This window comes from Ictidomys tridecemlineatus, chromosome 10 (assembly GCF_052094955.1).
Source record: "Ictidomys tridecemlineatus isolate mIctTri1 chromosome 10, mIctTri1.hap1, whole genome shotgun sequence".
Lineage (NCBI taxonomy): Eukaryota > Metazoa > Chordata > Mammalia > Rodentia > Sciuridae > Ictidomys > Ictidomys tridecemlineatus.
In genome coordinates, this window is record NC_135486.1 from 14,333,820 (window position 1) to 14,359,289 (window position 25,470).

At 44.9% G+C, this 25,470-nt stretch overlaps 3 protein-coding genes across 10 annotated transcripts in view; 1 reads left to right on the forward strand and 2 right to left on the reverse strand.

Annotated features, from left to right (window-relative positions):
- Positions 1–5,062: 5,062 nt before the first annotated feature.
- Positions 5,063–14,533, reverse strand: Glul (glutamate-ammonia ligase). Its single transcript, XM_005319726.5, has 7 exons — positions 14,376–14,533; positions 11,428–11,606; positions 10,039–10,200; positions 8,295–8,441; positions 7,794–7,921; positions 7,379–7,578; positions 5,063–6,831 (listed from the first exon to the last, which is right to left on the reverse strand). Exons 2-7 carry the CDS (start codon positions 11,591–11,593, stop codon positions 6,513–6,515), a joined length of 1,122 nt encoding a protein of 373 aa, XP_005319783.1. The 5' UTR covers positions 11,594–11,606; positions 14,376–14,533; the 3' UTR covers positions 5,063–6,512.
- LOC106144700 (transmembrane epididymal protein 1) overlaps positions 12,366–25,470 on the forward strand; it is a 69,137-nt gene continuing 56,032 nt past the window's right edge. For 6 of the 8 annotated variants that reach the window (XM_078022448.1, XM_078022449.1, XM_078022447.1 and 3 more), the window contains exon 1: positions 12,366–14,292. Coding sequence is in view for 2 of the 8 variants with exons in the window: in XM_078022446.1 (XP_077878572.1) it covers positions 13,737–14,292 (556 nt within the window). In the remaining 6 variants the exon portion in view is untranslated. The remainder of the gene's footprint in view (positions 14,293–25,470) is intronic. The other 2 variants (XM_078022446.1, XM_040278203.2) reach the window with 2 other exon arrangements.
- On the reverse strand, positions 21,360–22,277 carry LOC101970606 (transmembrane epididymal protein 1A). Its single transcript, XM_005319725.4, has one exon. The coding sequence runs from the start codon at positions 22,275–22,277 to the stop codon at positions 21,360–21,362; it is 918 nt and encodes a 305-aa protein (XP_005319782.2).

A 25,470-nucleotide genomic window follows, 5' to 3' on the forward strand; every position in this document is an offset into this window, starting at 1 on the left:
GTTGCTATATTTGGGGGCAATTTGTTATGCAGCAGCTGACAACACACTGTGAGCTTTTCCAATGGCATATAACCCTCAGGGATGGAGCATGTTGGACTGAACTACCTGAGCATGACTGTCACCCAGCTTTAGAACTCCAGAGTTCTCCCTGAAAGGAGTGGTTAAATATTCCTATTACTAATATCACTACAATATTTATGATTAAATATTCCTGTTACCACTAATATTAAATGTTGTCTCATGAATTTTCCCCCAAAGACATGCTATGAACCTCTATGTGCAATAACAAAATCAAAAGTTTAAAGAGGCTGGGTGTAGTGGCACACACTTGTAATCCCAGAGGCTTGGGAGGCTGAGGCAGGATGATCACGAGTTCAAAGCCAGCCTCAGCAATGGTGAGGTGCTAAGCAACTCAGTGAGACCCTGTCTCTAAATAAAATACAAAATAGGGCCGGGGATGTTGCTCAGTGGTTGGTTCAATTCCTTGTACTCCTCCCCTAAAAAAAAAAAAAAAAAAATTCAAGAATTCCAAGATAGCAAATTCAGCCCAGAGCAGCTTTGATGGTTCAGGCTAGAATAAGAAATACAGAAGGAATTTAGGGGATGTCCCTGGCTTATCTAAGGCTGATTCTGTAAGAAGGATGTCAATTTCTGTAGAAGTGAATCATTTAAAGCCACAGAGAGACTAAGTATGTTCCCAATTCTCCCCTCCCATGGGAAAGGAGGTGCCTGAAAGATTTAGCTGCCTTCAAATTATAGCAAATTGTGAATGATCATCCCCAAAGTCCCTGCATTTGGGACTAGGGAGAGGAGAATATTTCTGGATCAGATAATCAACGATTATCTGTGGGTTCTCTGGTCCTATCACCTGGACCACACCCAATCTTGGAAGCTAAGCAGGTCAGACCTGGTTGATACTTGGATGGAAGATTAACTCTAGGAGCTTGTACACAAACCATTAACATCTAAGATTAATAGTTAAGGATGAAGTGCCGCCTTCTGACTTCTACCCACTTGCCGACTCTTGTTAGTCACTCCTCTAGTAGTGACCTCTCTCAGACCACAGAAAATTCAACAAACATTTATTGAAAGTCTGCTTACCTAAGCAGCTAGGCCAGAGATGTGTTTATGTAAAAAAATGTTACTAGATTGGCAGTTTCTAGACCCTAAACTCACCTAGGAATGAATCTGGTAGTAGCTTGAGGAGACAGGTCCTCTCCTCTAATAGAAGTTCTGAGACAGTGGATCCTTCTACTGTATTCTTTCTAAACTTGGCTCTCAATTAGAGTTCCTTTCCAGAGATGAGAAGTGTTTACTTCTCCCCAAACATCCTTCTGTCTCTCCTCCCCCAATGTGGTTCTGTACTTTATTTGATACCATTACTTGAGTAGAGTTATCAAAATAGATCATAAAATCATTTGAGGATAAGCCTATATACATAGCATAGTTCCAGAAATCCCATACTATTTGTAAGGCCAGTAAAACCCATTAGCTTTCAGAGGAGGTGGGGTAGGTATGGAGATGGAGAAGAGGAAACAGAAGAATTTCCTTGCACTTATTCATTTGCTCACACCAAAACACCAACATTGTGTCCATTTGGCCTCCATTTTATTTATTAATTTGTGGGCAATATCTTGAATGACTCTCCAATTGAACATCCATAGAGTTGTGTGATGGAGTCACAAGGGAGGAGTTATTCTAAACCTTTATTGAGAGGCAAGTGCAAAAAGGCTTCAACAATTTAGATTTAGCGGTTGAGTGCCCACTGGAGTTAAGTCAACAGATCTGCTGACTGTGCCATATGGTGGAGGAGCTGACCACGCTGAGACAAGTTGAGATTTCAAAACAATGCAAGTAATTTGCTGAGGTCCAAGGCCCCTGAAAAGCAATTCACTGAGTAACAATAGGAACTGCCTGGACACTTCCTCCATAACACTGGACAAGGCCACTCCTCTCCTTTATTAGTGGGGCTCCGTGCAGTCAACCTACTTACTGGTTGACAGAACCTGAGAAACTCTTGTCCACAAAGCACAGAGGAAGGGGGAGCTCATTAGAAAGAGCTGACAGCAGGAATCTGCTTGAAGAATGATCATAGTTTTCACATCTCATCTTCCTATACCCAGCGACAGCCTTTTCAGCTCAGCAAAATCTCATGTGTATTTTTTTCTGGAAGATAGTCTCTGTCTCTTTAAGATATTATATATTGGGGTGGGGGAGTGCTACATAAGATCAGTATTGTTTATTCAAATCATATGCATATGCACATCCTCACAAATATGTATGCTTATATCATGTATATGTATATTGCATATTGTGAAAACAAGAATGAAAACTTTGTTTTTGCAGTACTGGGGATTAAACCCAGGGCTTTGCTCATGTTAGGCATCCCTTGAACTACACCCCCAGTTCAAGTGTGAAATTTTTTATACATTATACTCTTTTACACATTTTTATGGTTGGTGATTGAGCTAAGGGCTATAAAATGGCAAGGCTCTAATCAGCCCACTTTGTTTACAGGAGTAATTGTCTCAAGCCTTTGGAGTTATATGAATTGCCACTTTATATTAGTTAGAACATAAAGCAACATGAGGCTCTTGGCAGGCCGATTCCAAACAGAATTAACAGAGCAAGCACAGGTTCTTTCCCATTACACACCTCAGAAGCTTTTGTGGGGCTGTGTTTTGTAGTGAAAAACAACACATGGTTCAATTATTTTTAAACTCAGTAACAGAAAACTTCACCTTAGTGCCACTGCTGGAGTTATAGCAATCCAGACTTTACAGGTTTGACAACATCTAGTAAGTAGAGCTGTAGGCTTAAAGCTCAGAAATCTGATGCTTAATAACTCTGTGGTGCACACCTGTAATCCCAGAGACTCAAGAGGATCACAGGTTCAAGACCATCCTCAGCAAGACTCTGTCTCAAAATAAAAAGTAAAGAGGACTGGGGATGTGGCTCAGTGGTTAAGTGCCCCTCAGTTCAATCCCCAGTACCAACAATCAAACAACTCTTTAAACAAGTAATGCTGGCAATGAGATAGGTCTGGGAATATAGTGGTAAGAAGAAAAGCAGGATCACTGAATTCATAGTTTATTATAGTTGCCTTTTATTTATTTTGGTTTTACGGATTAAGCCCAGCTACATCCTCAGCCCTTTTTATTTTGAGACAGGGCCTCACTAAGTTGGTTAGGGCCTTGCTAAGTTGCTGAAGCTGGCTTCTAACTTGTGATCCTCCTGCCTCAGCCTCAGTAGTTACTGGGATTACAGGCGTGTGTCACCATGCCCAGCTCATGGTTTACAATTGAAAAGTCCTGTTGACTGATGGGACTTCTGCTTTCTTTGGGACAACAAGCTGCTTTCTAGACATTGCACCTTATTGGTATAAGGATGGACCAGTAGCTGGAGTTAGCTATGAGCTATTTGGAGCCCCAGCAGGAAGCAGTGGTTCAAGAACTCCTTTTAACCATTAATGTAGCATTCTGTCAGCAATAATATAGATCTTTTAAAATGGCCCTAGAAAGCATCTATCAAAGGAATTCCTTAAGACTCCTCTATTAGCTTTTATTAAATTGGAAAGATAACTCAGGGAACTCATGTTTATGGGGTATATGGAGAACCTTTGGTGAACACTGGCCTGTATCTTTAAGGCTGAAGGCATGGGCCATGTTGTTTAATCTGTCTCATCAACCTGTTTAATCCATCACTGATAAAAGTTACCATGTAACTTGGTGTCTGCTAAATGAGCTATAAGAAACAGCTTAGAAACACAAGGGAATTGCACTGTGACCTGTAGATCAAAACCAATTCTAGCTGAGAGTCAAGAAGAAAATGTTTCCACCTAAATTCTGATTTTCCCATAAACAGATTTCCTTTCATGTGATCTTGTCTGTGAATTGATTACAATGAACAAAAACCCACTGTGCTGGGGCTGGCCATTGCCTCTTCTGTCTACTTGTAGGAGTGACCCAGTGAAGGGAAGCAATCAGGCTGGGGAGGTAGAAGCAGAGGCTCAGTTGAAATGAGACTAACTGCATAAACATCAAACCAGGAAAAGTGCTGAGAGGGCACACAATCACGCCAGAGCAATAGGTGTAAACCAAGACCACGCTCAGCAAACCACTAGGTAGGATGCCCCTACTTGAAAATTATGTCGTTATGGGTCAATGTTCCTAGGAAGTCATGCATACCTAGGATTATACAAGGTTAGAACAAGAGACACTTGCATGAAGAAAACTGTCATCTCTAACAACTGTCATTTAACAGGCCCCAGCTGCCTCCGAACTGATAGCACGCACCAACCACTTTAAAACAATCACTCTGCCCACCAGTCTCAACAGTACTGCATGTTTGAACTCATGTTAGATGGATAGCTGTTTTTCGTCAGAGGTGTATGCTCAGCACCATGGAAGGAGGAGGTTGCTTCGATCCAACTAAGTAAGGAACACACTAAAGTAGGAATAGGCCAGAATAAGTGGAACCTCCAGGGACCAAGAACAAGGACACAGAGGCATCAACGTGGAGCCTGCTGAGTGCACCTTGGGTAAGAACTAAGGACAAGTTTATGCCAGCCTTGGACGATTTTGTCCAGGGTAGCAACATGGTGTTTGCTATTTAATCACTGGCAGCTGGGCAGAGAATGAATACAGGAAGAACAGGACTAATATAACCAGTTAATCACACATTAAATACCTTAAGATGTTATTTTAAAATAAGCCAGGACTGTTGGAAACCATGTCACAGCAGTGCTAGTCAAAACCCAACTCTGGCTCGCAGAAAGGGGAGAAGTGGAAGGCTAGGAAATGTCAAAGAGGTGTGACCCAACAGTCCCAGTGAGGACAACCCCTGGGATCCCAAATACCACAAGTTAGAGGCACAAGGAAAAAGCTCATCAGCAATGTGACTCCACAGTTTTAAAAATTCAAAGAGCTGACAGACCTGAGCTTAGTTTGCCTCCAAAAACAAAACACTCCCCCTTTTTTTGTTAGGAAATACAGAAATGAAATGGCACATAAATTTTTTTTTTTTTTTTTTAAACAACCACAAAGAAACAAGTCAGAAGAGATCTTATGTTAGGTTGATTTATAAGCGCTGCTCTGGGCAGTTACAATTTGTTTACAACAAGAAGTTATCTAATTCTAACATACTGTACACGGCAATTAGAAGTTGTCATGGCAAGAGAAAACCACAGCTGGCCTGCTGTGGCCAGCACAAAAACCAGGGAACAGTAGGAGAAATGCAAATGGAGAGGGGGCTTGTTTATTATAAAAGAAAAAAGGAATAACTCCTTAGGAATCTTAAGAAAGGAATATTCTGCACTGGGAGGAAAGACACTAGGATACAACATTACAAGTATTTTCACTCCAACCCTGTCCCCAACTCCTCCAAGAGGAGAGTGGAAAGAGATGGTTGAAGCAGACAATTTTGAAAAATTAGACTTAGAAATCCTACAAATTTGATTAAAATCTAAACTTCTGTTTTGCTTTTAAAAAATTTAATGTATCAAAAAGGCCTGCTTTAGTGACATGCTAGTTTCACCAAAAAATAACCCAATGCCTTCTGCAGGAACACTCTCATGTGGGCCAGCCAACTCGCTCCCAGAAACCCATGGACAATTATGCAGGTCTTAAACCTCGCCACTGGGCTCAGGTGACCACCAGTAATGTCATTCACCTGGCAGCCATCCAGGGTCCACCTCCTTAAGAAGGGTGGACAGGGCAGGGCAACCCTTAAGTGGTAATGAAGACTTAAGCGCCCCTAGTAACCAACTTTCCCAGTACCACACTCCCCACCCCTGCTCCGAAGGATCTCTTTTATTTCTAAACCAAAGTATTTGCTTCAAATTTAGCACCCAGTGACCAGGATGGTTTCCTCCCTTAGAAAAACACATACCCACACACCCATAATTTTTTTGTTTTTATATTTAAATATAAAAATACTACTCTGCTTTGTGTTATAAATGAAGGACCAAGCACTAAGATCTTTTTCTTTAAGACAGGGCTTTCTATCAGTTTACCCAGCTTTGTGTCCACGGAAGGGAATGCAGCCCCAAGCAAGGGAAGTGCTGCAGTAGGAGACCAGGGCATTTCCCTCGCTGACGGCCACCCCACCCTTCTCTATAGTTATAGCTTAAGAAATAGAGCTTTCCACACGGGGGGGAATTCTAACCTAACCTCACCAGGCCTCCTCTTTCAGCAACCTTGAAGAAAATGTACCTCCCTGCTCCCCCAGAACATGCTGCATCCCACAGCCATGCCTGACAGGCACCCCTTCCCACTAGGGCATTTAAAAAAAGCCTCACTGACAAGAAAAGGGGGCTGGGGGTGAAGAGATTAAAAACGTAACACCTCTATCCTGGCCAAAGAAAGCAAGATTAACTGGGCATGAGGAATAAAAAAAGACCTTGATATTCCACCCTTTGAGTTACAATCGGGACAAGCGGGACAACACAGAGGGTGAAGAGTTGGAGTGGGAGGCAGAACTAGGAGGGGCTTGAAGGCTGAGGTCTAGTCCATTTAGTTTTTGTATTGGAAGGGTTCATCTCCGGTTTCATTGAGAAGACACGTGCGGATGAGGGCTTCTGTCACTGAATAGGGATCACAGTTGGCAGAGGGGCGACGGTCTTCAAAGTAACCCCTCCTCTCCTGGCCGACAGTCCGGGGAATGCGGATGCTGGCACTACGGTTGGCCACGCCAGCAGAAAAGTCGTTGATGTTGGAGGTTTCGTGGAATCCAGTTAGGCGCCGGGCATTGTCCAGGCCCCCCTTGGGATCATAGGCACGAATGTGGTACTGGTGCCGCTTGCTTAGTTTCTCAATGGCCTCCTCAATGTACCTAAAAAATAAAAATAAAATAAAATAAAAAAACACAAGATGAGAGTTAACCTTATCACCAAAAAAATCCTCCCTTCAAGGACAAGAACTGGTAGGCATCCAGGACTGACGTTTACCAGCACCACCAATACTCCATGACTCACACCAGTGACCGCCTTGTTACTATGTACCCCAGTGCTCAGAAGGCCTGACATGTAGCACCAAGGCATTATGTGCTGAAAGACTTTCTCCCACCCATAAGCACCAATCTATGTGCCTGTACTGTTTCTAAATTAGTTCTTATTAAATACTTTTAAACTTTCCCTATCACCATCTTTAATTCTATTCCTTGAGTATTATTTGGTATTTTCTAAATGAGAACAAAACGACAGAATTAGAAAAAAATAAGCCAATTGTCAAGAGCTAAGGCATTTGTAGCCTGAAGTTCAGCTTACCTGTCCCCCTATACAAACATTTGGCAAAACAAAAAGAGACATAAAGAGATTGATATTCCCTTCCCAAGCCTTTTTCACTTGAGAATAAACTTGACCCCCACAGCAGACACTCACTTCAGACCATTCTCCTCCCTCATGGCCTTGGTACTAAAGTTGGTGTGGCAGCCGGCACCATTCCAGTTTCCAGGAATGGGCTTGGGATCAAAGGTAGCTATCACTCCAAAGTCTTCACAAACGCGATGCAAGATGAAACGGGCCACCCAGAGATGATCTCCCATGTGGATTCCTTCACAAGGTCCTATTTGGAATTCCCACTAGAAAGAATGAAAAGGTTGGCCTTTACAATAAAGCCAGCTGCTCATCTGAACTCAAGCTCAAGCCTGCTTTCTTCCCACCTCTACTCCAACCCACTCTGAAATTGTGGGTTAGTGACTGGTGCATCAGCAGCCCTTGCTAGTCCAAGCCCCCATTTGCCTACCTACCCCCGACATCTTCAGGGGGCAAGAAGCTGACAGACCAGAGCCTTTACCTGGGCAGGCATGACCTCAGCATTTGTCCCCGTAATCATGACTCCAGCATACAAGCAGGCCCGGTAATGAGCTTCCACAATGTCCCTGCCATAGGCTTTGTCTGCTCCCACGCCACAGTAATATGGACCTGCAGGTTTCAAGACAATGTGGTAAAAGTGGGGGAAATCCCCAAAATCCCCAAATCAGAAATCTCAAGTCCTGGACTACTTGTTCTCCTGAATCCCCAATCCCTGTCTTCACCTACAGGTGGGGAATGAAGAAATTAGGGGGTTCCTCTTTGCCACAGCCTCGTGGACCCAAAGGTTCCACCTCAACCCCTTCTCACTTTATATATTTACATCCATCTCTGGATTTGGGTAACAAGAAGGCATGTCCCTACTGTTATTTTCAGCGGGTCTCAACTTTTTTTTGAGAGTTGTTCCTATCTCTGGAGAAGAGGGGCTTTCCTGGACTAAGCACCTGGGGGAGGATTAGTTTGCCTTTTATCCAAAAGGACTTACCTTGGGGACCAGGAAAGCCATTAGAAGGCCAACCAAAGGGATGACCATCTGTGCCCATGAGAGTGTATTCCTGTTCCATTCCAAACCAGGGATGCTGGTTGCTCACCATTTCCATTATCCGTTTACAGGTGTGCCTTAAATTGGTCTCTAGAAAGCAAGTCAACATGCTATTAGGGACACATATACTGGGCCTGGATGCTGATGTGCAAACAGTCTTTCTACTCTACACAGCCGAGATGATCATGAACTGACCTAGGGAAAACCTTTATGTCCCATCACCAAGTCAGGAAAATGGGAAAAGCTGCATTTACATATCACATCTGTAGGAGATCCTCTGAAAGACTTTAGTTATAATTAAACTCAGTTACAACCAAGTCACATGGCAGTGGATTCAGAACAGAGCAAGTGTTCACCTTATCTGCATGCTGGCCACCTCCCAAGCACCAAATGCCAGGCACTTCCACCCTCTATTCACAAGACAGCTGCTTCTAGTTGTCAAATTTATCCCTTAATTTCTCAGGCACTTAGAGCCAAAGCTGTAATTATTTTTTCACACGGTTTTGGGGATGGAATCCAGGGGTCTTGCACTGAGCTATATCTCCAGGCCCCGCCCCCTTATTTTAAATTTTGAGAGAGTCTCATTAAGTTGCCAGGCTGGCCTTAAACTTGTAATCCTTCTGCCTTATTCTCCAAATAGCTGGGATTACAGGCATGCACCACTGTCCCAGCCAAGTCTAATTTTTATTGAGAATAGTTTGTCCTGTAGGAGGCTTACATTCCAGGTGAGCTTAAGTGCTAAATTATATAGCATTGGCTGGTGCAAAAGAAAAACAAAAATGAGATGAGCTCAACTGGAAACAATTTCCAAGCTAGAACAGAACTTCAAAATAAAAAATATTCATCTCAGTAACAACCCTGAGGTGGGCATTAGAAGTACTTTTTTGAGACAAGGTATCTCACTAAATGCAGAGGTTGGACTCAAACTTGTGATCTTCCTACCTCAGCCTCCCAAGTTGTGGGGATTATAAGCATGGCCATTGCACCTAGTTTTGGAGGCTCAAAAGTGTTGTTAGATAACTTGCCCACACTTTGGGGCAAGCCACAGAGCCAGGAAACACAAGGTTGCCTTGGCTTCAGAGCCCACGCCCTTTGCCAACAATAATGCCCCGTGCAAAGGCAAAGAAGGTGTAGAGTCACTAAATCTCACTGGCTGACAACTGCGAAAGACATGTCTGCAAATAGGGACCCTAAGGTGCAGTTATAGCAAACCTCAGGGCAAATGTATGTTATCTGGGAACCAAGATGCTCATGTTTGTCAGTGGATAAACTATGCTGTTTAGTGAAACAGCAACCAATATTTGATGTACAATTGTTCCAAAAGATTTGCATGTATTAAATAATTTAATCTTACCAATTTCAGGTGAATTTTATTATTTTCTCAATTTTTAAATCAGCAAAATAGCAGTTCAGGATTCAAACAAGATTCTGAATCCAGGTTCTTAAAAATTTCCAGGCAAACAGGTGGCTCTGTCACTGGGGATTCTTAGCAGCAAAAACATCAAAAATTCATCATTGTATACAACTAGTAAAGGGGACCATGGAAGGTGGAGAGATAGATCCCAATCCTCCAAATTCTTAAACAGTGCTGATAGTCTAGTCTTCCTAATACTGATTTCAGAATGTCTCCTCCCCTTACAGAACTGCTGGACTGAGGTAGGGACAACCAAACCCATTTTATACATACCTGCAGGTTTTCGGTTGTACTTGAAAACTTCACAGAACACCAGCTTGTTGGGATCCTTGCGGAAGGGGTCCCGAAACATGGCAGCAGGTACAAGATACATGTCACTATTGGAGCCTTCAGACTGAAAAGTACTAGAGCCATCAAAATTCCACTCAGGCAACTCTGAATCAAAAAGAGAAGGGAAAATTAAAAATGTATAGGAAGGCTTCTTAAGCAAGAAATATAACCAGCCCCTCATTCACCTTTCCATTTCTAAAGATTTACTATGTCATTCCCAGAAAGTGTGGCATGAATGCATCCTTGTGTAAAACAACATCTCTACTTACGTACCTGCATTCCAAGTAAGATCATTGTACCCTCACTTCCTTAAAAGAATTAAGTCACAAGAGCCACCAAAGGTTGACAGACATTCCCTACTTAAATAAGTCTACTCTATACCAGTAGACAATGAGGTACTTTGTTATTACAATCAGTGAATCAGTCATTTAAGAGACAGGGGAAAGATTCTGGTTCTTTCATTAGGCCATCTGTGTTGCTTCCTTCTCTCATCCCCTACTTTCACTGACTGTCCCAACTAACGTTGTGTCCTTATTTTGCAGATGAAGAAAACAGACTGATGCTCCCATACCACTAGTTCACTTTTCTCACTGTTTTAGAGGTCAATTTCTTCATCTCTCCTATTGACTGAGTTCTCAGATGGCAGAGGCCTGTTCAACACCTGCCACATAGCACTTTATATGCTCCATATTACGGTCCTTCATTCAATAAATCCAAATGTGAATATAAGCAGAAGAATGAGCTATTCTAATGTAGGCAGGAGGTGACAGTTTTTCCCTTGGCCCATTCCCACAAGGGCAAGGGCTACAACTTGTTCTAGACTAAAAAAAATGAAGATCACAAATCTAATATAGTAACTCCTCAAGGAACATGAAACCAGATCATTTAAAATTTCTAAAAGTGGCTCCAACAAAAAACAAATGGTGAGTCCCCCCATTTATAAACCACTTTAAAGGATGTACTTTGCATGCAGAAATCCAGTGATATGACTACTAAACATAGACTTCAGCAGTGTGCAAATTACTTGGCATATTCAGTTAGGAGGAGTGGTTTTCAAATTGGGTTCCCAGGGATGCTTTAGAGCCAGTTAAGTAGGATGGTTAAGTCAGGAAAGTCTCCAGCCCCTTATCTTCTACAAATTACACTCAAACCTTCTCTCTTCAGTATATTGGTTTACACACGAGTCCATTTAAATAAAGGCTTCCATTGTTGCTATGTTTTGAGGCTATGCAGAAGCTTAACACTGATTGAAGTTTGAAAAGCCTTGGTGTTGCTGCCCACCCCCACACTGCCCCCACCCTAGGCAAGTACCCCATTTCTGCCCAATCTCACCTTCTACACTCTTGGGCTCAGAGTCCAGGGTGCGAGTCTTGCAGCGAAGTCCTTCTCCAGTACCATCAATCCAGATATACATAGCTTGGACTTTCTCACCCTGAGGCAGGGACATATACACCTGCTTGATGCCTTTGTTCAAGTGGGAACTTGCTGAGGTGGCCATGATGGAAGATGTTCTGAAGAAAAAAAAAGTAATTTTATCAACACCCACTACAAACAGATTCCCTGTAGGAATGACTTAAGGAACACAATTGAATTAAGAGTGGTAGTGGAGAGCCCGTCCCTTTAAAACTCAAAACAACTAAAGTAACAATTATTTGCTCTGCATTCAGAGGGTTCAAAACTTCATATTACACAAAAGTAACATGAGAGTATGGTGTAAAAATCTGAACATCACCTTTTGAAGCAATTAAAGCAGATACTTGGGGCTGGGTACGAAGCTCAGTGACACAGTACTTACATAGCAAAACAAAAAACTTGCTAGACCAAGGCCTTGGTATTAACTGACATCTCTTGGCATCCTGGGGCTCAGAGGTTGAAGAGTTTCAGATACTACGGATCTGAAGCTTCCAAGCTAGAATCTATGTTTTCAATTCTAAAATTCCATTAGTCTAGTGCAAAGTTTTATTCCCTCAATGTGGCTAAGGTAGGTAACTTTTTGAAATAAGTGACTAGGAGGAAACAAAAATGAAAATACAAATGGAGGAACTTTAGATAGGGCAAAGGGGAGTGGGCAAGGGATAGGAAAGACGGTGGAATAATTGGATATCATTACCCCAAGTACACGTATGAAGACACTAATGATGTGACTCTACCTGGTAGACTCTACTGTCTACCAGAGACATGAAAAATTGTGCTTTATATGTGTCCTAAGAATTGAAATGCATTCTGCTGTCATATATAACAAATTAGAAATAATTTTATTTTTTAAAATGACAATACAAAAGTTCAGAGACAGAATGTTTACCATCTTCCAATTCAAGTAAAATCCAGCTAGAGACCTGGTTTCTGTTCTGAATCAGACTCCAATGTGCATGCTGCGTAATTTTTCATTGGTGTGATGTAAAATTCTCACTTCAGAAGACAGGCCTCAGATTTAAATGTGAGAATGACAATATTCTGGGGATTTTACTAAAGACTCTACACAAGTAGAAAATTTCCATTTCTAATCAAAAAGATCTGGGATTTCAACAAGCTCCAAGGCATGATGGCAAGCCATGACCACAAAGCCTCCAAAAGAAGACATCTCTGAAGCCACAAAACCAGCCTCCATACAAGAGGAAATGTTCCCCCCTCCCTCTCTAGCCCAGGGTGGCTGGAAAGGGAACACACTGTTCTCCTCCAATGACTTGGGCAACTTTCTGAAGTACAGTGGCAAAGTTTCTACGGGCAACCGTCCATGTTTGCCCAGCTGAAAACTGCTTCTCCCTCCAACTGCCTCACCCTTCCCCTAGGGAAGAGGAGGACCTCGCCTGTCCAGTCCTATTACAGAATCAACACTATCTTTACCTACAGAGTCTAGAAGACAGGTCATCAAATCCCACCTCCCACCCCTGCCGTGGAAGGCCAGGACAACTTCTGAAAGCTACAACCCAGTCTCAGCTTTCCTCTCCAACATCCGACCACTGTCTCTAAGCCTGGGTTCCAGATCTCCTGTTCTTTGGTGAGACCAGTTGGATGCCAGCAGCTGGTGCCTACATGGTGCCAAGTTCACGTGGGAGAACGGGTTCTGAAGTTCAGGGTGGTGTCTGCAGATGCCCCCTTTGCAGTGTCCTCCTCCCTGCCCCCTCACTCACCCCTGCCAGAGAAGGTCTAAGGGACTGCTGGGGTTGACCTCTCTAGCCCTCCTCTTTTTACTGTTGTGCTCATGCTTCTCTTCACTGGGGATCTCTCGCGGGTCCAAGCAACGAAGCTTTCTGGGTGAGGGTGAGGGTGACGGTGATGGAGTAGGGGAGAGGGACAAAGACACGGAGCGGTCCTGCCGGGAGGCATTGGAATAGATAGGCTGCTGGTGGAGTTGGTTTAAGGTCTTAGCCTTGACCCATGGTTTCTCCCCGGAGTTGGAGTAGGACATGAAGCCGCAGGAGTTGGTGGGGGTCGTCTCGGAGGCCTGAGACTCCAGGTCATCGTCATCTTCATTTATGATCTTCTTGGAGAATTTGCGGCTGGAAGTGGATCTCCGCTTCCCGCCCCCGGGGGAGTTGGGATAAGCCACCTTGAGAGCAGCCCCCTCCCACTCAAGGTTCTGAAGATGGGCGCCCCGCCCCTCCGGCCCGCGTTGACCTCAGGGCCTCGCCGAGCCAGCCATGCCCCGCGGGGGTAGAGGCCGGGGAGGGTCGAGCCTGCGTCGGCTGGAGGGACGGTGCGCGGCTGCTGCCTCGAGCCGACCGGGTGTCTCCACTGCGATGCCCGCTCTCCCCGACGCGACCCCGGCCCTCCATTGTTCGGTCACACTACAGGAGCCCCGGGACCCCGCAGCGGGAGCTGGCCGCGCAAACAACGCTCACGGCTCCCCGCCTCAACCCGGGCGTCTAAAAGCCCGGTGCCACCAGGACTGCCCGGACGCGCCACTGCGGAAGGAGCCGCGCACCCTCGCGAAGGGACCCTGCGGCCGCTCAGTCCTCACTGCACAAGCCACCCAGGGCGCCGGCCTCCGGGGGCGGCGCTTCGGGCCGCAAGTAGCGAAAGGAGGATCAAAACAACACCCTCCCCCACCGTCCCGCTCCGAGCCCGGTCGAGGGCGCGCCCCGCCGTCGCCAACCGGACGGGGCGGACTCGGAGCCGCCGGCGGCCCAAGCACGCGGGAAGCGGGAGCGTGTGAAGCCCGCGGCCGGGGCCGAAACGCGGAGCTGGAGACAGCAGGTGGGAGGCGGCCGGGCCGGGCCGAAACCCAGGCCGGGGCGCCGCGCGTCACTCAGGGCCCGCGGGGCCGGCCGCGTGCCTACCTGGGCGGCGAGCAGGTGGCGGGCGGGCGGGCCGTGAGAGCGAGGTGAGGAGAGAGGAGAGGAGTTGGCCGGGGCGCTCAGCAGCTCTGCTCTTCTCCCATTCTCGGCTCTGTCGGGCCGCCTGCAACCCCGCACCCTTTATCGGCCGCCCGGGGCCGCCCCCGGCGCCCTGATTGGCTCGCGGCGCCCGGGACCGGGGCCCATCAGCTGATGCGCGCCGGGCCCCGGCGGCCATTGGGCGAGGAGCCGAGCGGGCGCCGCCGGGTGGGGCGAGGGAGCTGGGAAGAAAGAAAGAGAAAGGGGCGTGGGGGAGGGGAGCGCGGCCGCCGCGCGGAGGGCCGGGCCTGCCCGGGGACCCAGTCCTCGCTGCCCACCCGCCAGCCCCGAGGGCCCCCCGGGCCTCGCCCTGGCTGCCTCCTCGGTGCAAGTTCCGCGAGCCCAGAACCACAGAAACCGAATGTCGCCCTTTGTTGTGAGAGAGCCGCCCTCCCGCCCTCCGCGCGCGCTCGGGCGAAGTTGGACGAGGTTGCACTGGGGGGCAAGCCCCAGCCAGGGCGGAGGCCCTCGGCCTGCAGAGACCTGGCACTCAAGGCTTGGAAGAGCACTCGTCCCTGGTCCCGTCGTGGGCTTGGGAAAGTGAACGAACCCTGTGATTTCCTATTTTCCCCTGAAGTGCTGTGTTTCTGTACTCCAGAGGATTCTGCAGGGCTCCACAAAGGAGACCTGTCCAGTACTGCCTCAGTGAGACCCTGGGCAAGTCGCAGACTCTCTGGGCCCAAGTTTCCATATCTGGAAAATGAAGTGGTTCCAAGAATGGCCTATAGTGCCACCCACCTGATGTGATATTTCTGCGCGCAAACTACTGTAAGAGCAGCTAAAGGAAAGCCGCAGGTTTTCCAGCTCTTCCCAGGCCCCCTTCCAAGTCTTTGCTGCCCCTTCAGAAGTCAAAATTCTTCAGAAATTTAGGATTCCTTAAAGGAATTCTCCCTGATTTTGCTCTCCAATTAGTTGATTGTGGCTTCTTTTTTAGTGGCTGAAATCCACCTGTCATGTCTGGTCTTTACTGTGTGTTTCAGGAGCCCCACTATTTGAGACTGTGATTTTCTGTTTAAAGACCAAGAATTCATGCTTCCAGTGCCCTTGGAAAAGGAAGGGAAAATGTTTGTTCTTCTGGTTATGTTTTGTACCACAAATATGAAAAAGAAATGTTGCTTGTGACCACACACACATTACTTGGCTTCTTTGGTCACTATCCCTTCCCTTTAAGTGTGTGGAACACTGTAGCATTTTCAAGTGATAGATGCAGTATTCATCTCTAACGCAGGTTCTGTTATATTTTGGACTGGGTAAGGCACCTCACATAGCAAATTCCTTGTTAGATTTTAGTGCTGCAAGTTGAAACATTACAGTATGTTAGATAAAGGCAGGGCATCAGATCCAACAAACCTAGGTTCAAACCTGAACTTGACCTCTTACCACCTTTGTGTTGGCCAAGTTACTTAGCCACACAGAGCCTGGGTTTTCTTGCCTATGAAATGGGAAAATAATAGCTACCTATAAATTGTAGGGATTAATTGTGATAGCATTAACAAAAGAGATTAGGGCCAGGAACATAATAAAGGTTTGGAAAACATTATATATGGTAGGCCAGAATAATGTGAAGGGATTAGAGTATTTCTTTTCCCATTTAAGGAGACTTAAATCAACTTTCTGATTTAGTATAATGCTCCATCTTTGGTTTAAGGAAGGTGGGCTTAGACCTGGTAACAAAGTGAGCTGTTCTCATTCTGACTGTTTCTACCAAGTCTTCAGAACTGGTTGGAAAGGGAGCAGAGAAAGGGAAAAGTGATGTTCTTGTTTTACGAGACGTTGGTCTCCAGATGCCAAACTGCCAAAGCGTAAATCAGACCTTTCTATAGCATTACTAGCACCTGAGATGGGGATGGAAAACATAATAGAAAGTGGAATAGGAAGGCACAAATGTAATTTTCTAATCTTGTGGTGTTTCTGCATTTCTGAGTGTCTACTTCCCTTGCTATGTTAACCTCCAAGAGCAGCTCTGTCATCTCCATATCCCCCAGTAGTGTCCAGAGGGAGTGTTCAGTAAACGTTTGTTGACCACACAGAAATGACAGCGGCATCATCAAGAGAACATGTGCTTTGAGCTGCTTTTCCGAGAATGGAAATGGATTTGCTTTGATCCTTTCCTGTGACCAGGGGCCTGTCTTGTGGCAGTTAGGAACATAATACATGACCACTGACTCTTTCAGGAGTGAGCAAGAGGCCTCCTACTTCAGTCCTACACTTGCTTAAATCAACCAAATTAGAACCTAGATAAGTCCAAGTACTGAGCAGGGAATTTTCTAGAGTGTGCGATAGAAGAAAAAGCAAAAGTTCTTCAGTTGGTTCACCCCCAGAAAACCAGACTGTACTTTTTAGAGAAGTAAAAAAGTAGAACACCCTGTTTTACCCACTTTGACCGCTGTATCTGCTGCCCTTTGATTTTCTTCCCCTTCTTCCATAAATTGCCACTGCCCCCATTTTCTACCCCTCCATAAAAAGAACATTAGGATTCTTGGACGCATGAACTTTTCAGTCTCTGGGTGCACAGTTTCAAAGCTGAGAGGGGGTTCTTAGGGCATGTGCTTTGAAGCTAGGTTCTCTCTCTTGGAGTTGTTCTGTCCCAGGGGTGGGTGGAGTGGGAGAGCAATATTACAGAAGATTTTATTCCAAATCTGCAGACATAGCCCAGGATTAAGCACATTTCTTCACTGTTGCTCTACTGCATGAAATGAAGGCCTTGTCTTTGGTGGGCTTTACCTTTGAGTTCACCTTACAACTTCTTTCTCACTTAAAAGAACTCTTCTCACTTTGTAGGTCTGAAGCCTTTAATCCAGTGCTCTGAGAGGGCTTTTCCAGGGCCTGTGTTGTTGTTTCAAAGGTAATCAGTGAAAAGGGAGCACAACTGAAAGTCAGGATTGGGGATACCCTTAAAAATCTGACCTGCATTGTCGACTTTTTCTTTGTTTAATAAACCAACATAAGTTTTTTTCAAAAGAATAGACCATAATTGAATCTTAAAAGAAAATAATAAGACAAAAAAGAAGAACAGCTTTGGAAGTTAATAGCATTACTCTTAAACCATATTTTGGGAAGAAGGTATAGGTGGGTGACCTTACAAACTTCACTCTCCACAATTATAGAAGGAAGGACCAGATTATACTTCAATTTAGTAATCAGCCACTGAGCACAAGAATTATTCTTTATGTATCTTGATTATTTGATACTCTTCAATTGAGCAAAGGAAATTTGAGATTTGAACCTCAGCTATGTCTCCTAAACCTGATTTGAGTCTTTGTCGAACACTCACTGAAATCATTTCAATTTAGGGAACACTCTACTTGCCACATGTGCATTAGGATGGAAGGCTTGGGTCTGTTTGAGCTCTATTCTAAGTCTTGTCTTTATTAGGAAGCTGCTTGGAAAGTTGGGAAAAGTCAAGTTCATCTTACCTCACAACATGAGAAATAAGTCTTATAGAGAAAATTAAAGCCATACAGTTCTGACATTAGATTTTCATGCCTTTTTATCCTAAAGAGGAGAAACTGAGAACTTGGTGAAGTCAGGTTAGGACAGCATTCCACAACCTAATATACTTCCAAGGTGCCATTCCTTTGAGCGCATTTCTCTGGTCCCCTTCTTTCAGTGTCCTTAGCCTATGGGTGGAGTTCCTGGGCCACCACTTCCAAAATAATGAAATTCCTACCAAACCACTGAAGAAAGTACAGAGTACAGGGACCGACCAGTTTACCCCAAAGTCTTATATTACAGTTTATCCAGTGACTTTGGAATAGTGACCATTCTGTGTACATTTTCTTTGTGAATAACTAAGATATGAGAAAATAGGTGCTATGTAGCCGGTTCTCTTTGAAGGTATCTTTGGAGGGGCTAGAGTGTAGCTCTGTGGTAGAGGACATGCTTAGTGTGCTCAAGGCCCTGCGTTCCATTGCCAGAAACACACACACACACACACACACACACACACACAAACACACAGGTGGATGGACACAAGTGAGTAGGGTAAAGCAATCTTTGGAGATTATTAGTCCCATGTAATAATCTTTCCTTAGTTTCATTTTGAGAATCTGGGATTTTCCTAGATCCTTTTTATTTCTTATTCTCCATGCATATGTAGATATCTTTGTTCTCTAGATTGATTAAAGCTTTTTAAAAGTTTAGGAAATTATAGCCCAATTTTATTGTTGTCTGTGCATGTACAAATATGTAACAACAAATCTCATCATTAAGTACAATTATAATGCACCCATAAAAATGTGGAAAGAGAAAGAAAAAAATGTTTTAGAGAATTTGGCACTCTGATCAAAAAAATTTTGGGGTCAGAATGCCCTTTAGCTGGTACTTTTCCCAAAGAAATCCTCAACTGGATCCAGTCTTTCCTGCCTCACCCCTAACCCCATTAATTGATTTGGGTCCCTGTTTATTTCACCTTTGTGTGCCAAATTTTAATGGGAAATAGCCCTAGGGTGTTTTTTGGATGCTTGGGCAATATTTAGTCTTCTGTACTTTTCCTGCCCTCCTTTTGCCTCGCACTTTTTTTTTTTTATTATTTTTTTTGGTACCAGGGACTGAACCCGGGGTGCTTAACCACTGAGACACATCCCAGCCCTTTTAATTTTCTATTTTAAAATAGGGTCTCACTAAGACTAAGTTGCTTTGGGCCTTGCTAAATTGCTGAAGCTGCCTTTGAACTTGGGATCCTCCTGCTTCAGCCTCCCTAGTGATTGGGATTACAGGTGTAACCCATGCACCTGGCCCTCTCCCACTTTTAAAACAGGTTCTTAAGAGACTTGTGTACTGGAATTGAGGAACTAATTGCTTGTCCCCAGGCTATGGGAACATAGTGCCCTCTGGTGGAATTTTGTGAGGATTACAAACTTGTTCCCCAAGCCTGATGTTTGGCAAGTTTTTTCTTAACTGTCCAAGGGGAGGGCTTTTCTGTTAGATCTTATATAAGGTAAATTAATAATACCCAAGTGCAGTGTTTACATGGCTATTTGAGAGAGATTATGTTGGGATTGTTGCATGATTATAAGAGGTTTATCCTTATAAAACGAGACCTCAAGTGCCTGGAAATGGGCAGTTAACAGCATTTGTGCTTGTTCATCCTCTGTCATCAATGTGTAAGAGAGGTGAAGAGAAAGGAGGACCCCAAAGAAAGGCAGTTGATCAGAGTCTGGGAAGCGGGAATAAAAGGGAAGTGCAATGGCTGGAAGGCTTAGTCACAGACAGGTCTCTGCCCTCACTTGGATCTGAACACAGAGATCTAACACTGAGCCAGAGGTTGAGAGTAGGCCCGATTCTCATTCCCAGAGGCGAGGGGCCGTGGTGAGGGTGAGACAGCAGGTGTAACATAAGCACGCCCTTCAGGGGTGTCCAGCGTATATACACCATGCTGCTTCCTCCACCTGGGCCTTCTGGCTGAACTGCCCCCTACCCCTCCTTTCTTCTTCCTTTCCTCCCTCCCTCCTTATTTCATTTTGAGGATTACTTCCTTCTCCATTTCCCTTGTCAAAGTCACTATGGCCTGAGGGACACAGTCACAGAATTGGGTCTAGCACTCCTGTGTTTGAACTCCTGTCCAGCCTCGTGGCAGCTCTGAGACTAGAGCAAATCAATAGAAACAGTTGTGAGGTTGTTTTTTTTTTTTTTTTTAATCAAAGTAAACAGTTTGGAAACAGGTTACTAGATTTTACTATCCCCAAGAGCCAGGAAGAAAGCGGCCGGCCCATTACTAAGACGATGACTCAAATTAGGACTGCTGGTGTGGCCCAGAGGTTCACGAACCCTCTGACTTGTCTGTAACAGATCTAGAAGGCACAGGGGGATGTTCTGGAACAAATTAGCCTTTAGTAAGCATCGCTATGTCTCATAGTTGGCATAAACTTTAGGACATTTTGTAACCCAAATATAGCAAAGTCTCTACCCTCTATGCACCTACACATGTGTCAGTAAGGAAAAACCTCCCCAAGGGAAATGATTTCCCCAAACAGAACAAAACAAAGTGAATCAGATGTATGAGGAAAATAACAAGGTGGATTTGATGTAAGTGCCTGAGAATTCAAGAGTTCTTGGAGAAGGCCGCCTTGGAGATGTTCAGAGGGGTGGAGGTGGAGGTGGGGTTTATGCTGATTATCTAATCAGATGGCAAAACTGTGACCAGGTGTGACTTTCTGTAACTTTCTGTGAGATGAAAGGGATGGAAATTTGTGAAGACCTAAAGATTGTGTACAATACATTACATGTACAAGGGTGGCAGTGGTGAAAGAGATAAGCTTTGGCGACAGAGTAATAAAAAATGAAGTTGAAAAAGTACTGAGCATTTAAATGCTATTAAAACTTGAATTGTGCAAATTCAAGTTATTTTTTAAAGTCACTTTGTGCATAAAATTCTGAAATGTACCAAACCTTAAAAGTTGGGTGTAGGAGGCGGGAGGCAAAAAGGGCATAATTTCAAACTGTGTACATCCATTATAAATCCCATTGGTGAGCACACACAATACCCACTTAAACAGGATTAGACTTGGATGATTCCATTTTTGAATTATCAGAATCAATCTTTATTTCCTCAGGTAAAAGCAGTCACAGGTGCCTGGAGAAGCAGCAGCGATGGAATACCTGAGGGACTCTAATGCGCCCTCTGCAGAGACTCCTCCCTTCAAAGGCCTTCTATTGCATTCTCTTCTTTTGTGGCTCTGCTTGCATGCTGATTTATTCCCCTGATCCTCTTCCTCCCTCTCCCCAAATTCCATAAGCATCCCTTTCTTAGGACTCTCCTTATCTCAGCAGTGATATCTCAGAGACAGCAAATACACCAACTGCTGTCTTCTATGGCTGTTACCTTTATTGGGGAACAAAAATAAGGATGTCACACATGAGGCTGAGAGGACCCATGTGCCAGGCACTCTAGGCTTTGTCTCGAGGTGAGCTCTTTGCAAGCAGAGGAGCCTGGTCTTCCTTCTCTGGCTGCTCTATTTCCTGCAACAGCCTGTAGAGGGGCTCTGGAGTGCTCTGGTGATAGGGAGCTTCTTTAGACCCCATCATCTTCAAGCTGGAGTAGCGACAACGAAGCCAAAAGTAAGAGAAGCCATAGATTCCAAACAGGCACAAGGCGTCAAACATCACATGCCAGCAGAAGAAGGTGGTGACAAACATGAGGTCATTCATGTCATCATCATCCCAAGGGTAACCAGAGACTGGTCTGTACAGAATAAAGCCTGCCTGTATCAGCCAGGAGCCCATGATCAGAATCAGCAAAGTCTCCATCATCCAGAGTTGAAACATCTCAGGAGCCCAGAGTTCTACAGTTAACACCAGCAACAGCAGGAACACCACCAAGATGAGCAGATAATGAACTTGCAGCTCAATCCCCGATGACTCCTTAACATGTGACACCATCAGTAGCAGGAGCTCATAAAAAGACAGGACCAGGGCACCTTTTTCTAGGGCCACACACCTCTGAGGGAGCATGTTCTTGCTCATGACATCGACACAGCCATTGAGTATGAGGAGGGTGAACATGGTGAGGTGCTGCCACTCTTTTGGGTACAGAAACCTTGGTGGCAGCTCCCTGTTCATCAGTTTCAACGCTCCATTAGTGCAGCTGATCTCATAAATCACTAAGAGGGAGCCAGCCACTATCTTCAACAAACCTTCGCTGGATATTTTCCACAGCCTGGCCCATCTCCCTTTATTCTTAGGAGACCACAAAGGATACAGGAGAGAGTCGTTGAATATCACAGCTCTGGAGACCACTATTGCTTGATACAGTCCATACAAAACCAGAAGCAGACCTGGACATACGTGACCAATAAAGGTTCCCATTGAGGTACAGACTCAGAACTCAGGCCTGCCACACCTGGTGGGGCCACTTCAGGTCCTGGGCTTTGGAAAGAATTGCCTTCCACCTGCTTTTATTATCTCATTCCACCTTCTGCTTCCCCACAGAGAGGAAACATTTCTTGAGACAGACCTACACATTTGCGGAATATGGCCTCATTATTCCATCCCACTCTGGTACATTGGGAACAACCTGGCTTCTACCAAAGAAGGAAGCTGTGAAATGGGCATTCAGGGGCTCCTCTCCACAGCCCTTGAGGAGCTGCTAGTGGTATGGGTTCCTGTCTCCCATGTCTTCCTTACTCTTGTCCTCCCTGGTGCTCAGAGGAGAAGGGTAGAAGGAAATGGAGTGGGGTCAGGTTGGGGTACCCAGAGAAAGCCTGGGCACTCAGAAATTCCTGAGGATCCTTCAGGACTTCTGAGACATGGTTTTTGTCCCAACATAAAGTCAAATTTTTTGTGGACACATTTATAGTCATTTGGATATGTGGCCATGTAGTACATCTTAGCCTCTCCCTGGCGTTTCTATTCTTCTGTGACAGCCACATCTTGCAGACCATGATGAAGGCTCCCTTCACCTCCTCTCCTTACCTTCAGATATGCCCCCCATCACTTTAACAGGTGTACTGGCCTGTAAATGAACCTCCAAAGCCTCCCTTTGAAATTGATCTTAGGGACTATGGTGGTTTTGTAGTGTGTCATCATAACTTAAAACAAGATTCCCAGAATGCCCTTCCCTGGATGGCTTCACGCTAGGGTTGACTCCAAGGGAAACGTTCCTGAGAACCTGGGAGTGGAAGTGAGGCAGCAGCTCAAGTACACCCTGAAGGTGGGAGTGCAGGACACCACTGTAACCCATGCATTCTCTAACGATCCTGCTGGGGGCCCCCAGGTGTGAGCAGCACCCTGTCTTATTGCTCCCCCTGGATTCTGTTTGTCATGAAGAGCACCTGATTCTTGTGCAGGTTGCCTGCCACTGAGGTCGTGAGAGACAGATGGCTCCAGTTTGTCTTGGTCTTACATTTTCATTTGTCCTTGCTTGTACTTCACACCTAAAGTCGTATTCTTCCTTACTGTGGTCACTTGAAATGACGTCAGGCCCACCACTCAATCCATTCAACCTTCCACAGCAACAGTCTTCCACAGACTTTGTCACCAGCTTCCACAGATAGGGAAGGTCTACTTTTTTGAGGGTTTTTTGTTTGTTTGTTTTGTTTTTGCAATACTGGGGACTGAACCTAGGGATGCTCTATTGATGAGCTCATTGTATGTTGTATTGGGAGATAGTGTCTCCCTAAGTTTCATAGGCTGGTCTCAAATTTGCAATCCATCTGCCTCAGCTTCCCGAGTAGCTGGGATTACAGGTGTGCACACAGTGCCAAGCAGCTGTACCTTTTCTTAAATCATCTATGTGCTGTATCACTCACTTCGTAGTCTGCCATTCATCCTTAACTAACACAAGAAATTAAAGAATAGTTCTTTAACTGTAGATACCAATGTAGCTAGAAACTGGCTGTTGATATTTTAATGTGAACTCACCCATCATCAGCTTCATTTTTCTAGTTGACTAATGTTTAATGCACCTAGGAGTAGTCGTGGATATTGGGAAACCACAATATCCACGACTACTGCAGTGAGCACAGGTAGAAGGGATGGTGGAGAACCTGGTACAAGAGCATGTGAAGCCTTCATAGGGTATCTTAATAGTTCTGGGCTTATTGCAGAGTGTGCAGGGAATAGGAGTGTGTCTGGGAGTGGTAGGGATCCTGAGGAAACAGGAAGGCTATCAGATGGTAAACCATGCTGACTTCAAGCTTCTGCAGAAACCAATATCCTCACTACAAGCACTGTTGTAGGCAGAGCCGAGGCACTGCATACTGTGGACGCCCCAATGGGAAGAAGGAGGGTTTACTCCTATGTAGTACATACTTACAGACCAGAATGCCCAACACTGCCTGAGCCCTCAAGCCTATCCAGTGTAGGTATTCCTTAACTTAGGACAGGGTTATATCCTAAGGAACCCATCAGAGATGAAAACAGATTAAATAGAAAATGCAGTTGATACCGCCTACCTACTGACCATGATAGCAAGTGTACTGTAGAGTTCTATTGTTTGCACTTGTGATTGTGAAATTGACTGTGAGCTGTGGCCCCATCCAGCATCTGAGGCAGAATCACCATATGTGTCAGTAGCCCAGGGAACTATCAAAACACAGTATCTGTTATTCAGTTTCTACTAAATGCATGTTGCTTTTGTAATATCATAAAGTTGAAAAGTATTGGGTTGAACCTTCGTAGTCAGGGACTGTCTCCACCTTTTCTTTTTCAAGTGTGCTTAATGCCAGGAAACTTAAACTTCTCTGTCTCCCCTTAAGGATGGCAATAATTCAGATTGCCTCTGCCACTGAGAAATTTGGTGGGACTGGAGAATTGAATGCGAACACATCTGAAAAAAGCTTTGTTCTGCCTTCTGAAGGGATCTACTTTGCTCATTAAATTTTAAATTTTAGATATTTTTATTTAGTGTATAGTCACTGTTGGAAAAGCAGGTGAACTATACTGGAAAAAGGTACACTCAAAACTACCTCTTACCCCACAGCCTGGCAGTGACCCTTGCTGTTAGTGAGGTAGAAAGACGGTTTTAACAAGGATATGAGGAAGTGGAAATACATTTGGGTTCTAGTTCCAGTTCTCTCCTGATTTGTTGAAAATCATATCCTTACCTCAACAAACAAAGAAAAAAAAGTATATTCGACTTGATTTTGCATGGATGTTGTTACGTAGAGGGAAACATTGATCATCTTTTTCCTTCCTACCTTTGGTGAATTTTCCAAACCCTTAGAAAGCACTGTAGGGTCCAATGCTCAGAGGGAGGCAGTTCAAGGGGAAAATCTACCCCTGACAGTTGCTATGTTAATCAGGGAGGAGGGAACCCCAGGTGCGCTCCTTGGTTCTTGGGTTTGCTCTGGTAAAATCTTAGGATCCAAGTATCATCAGGGCCAGACCAGGGAACCTGTGGCTTGCAGGCAAAAGAGCAGCCTCTGTCCCACAATCATTCCCCCAGCTGTGCCTGTCCACTATGTGCAGGCCATCTGTGGTCAGAAAGGAGGAGAGAACAGCAGCACTGACCCAACAGCAATGGGAGGTTGCAAGTGCAGACAAGTAGACCCACTAAGGT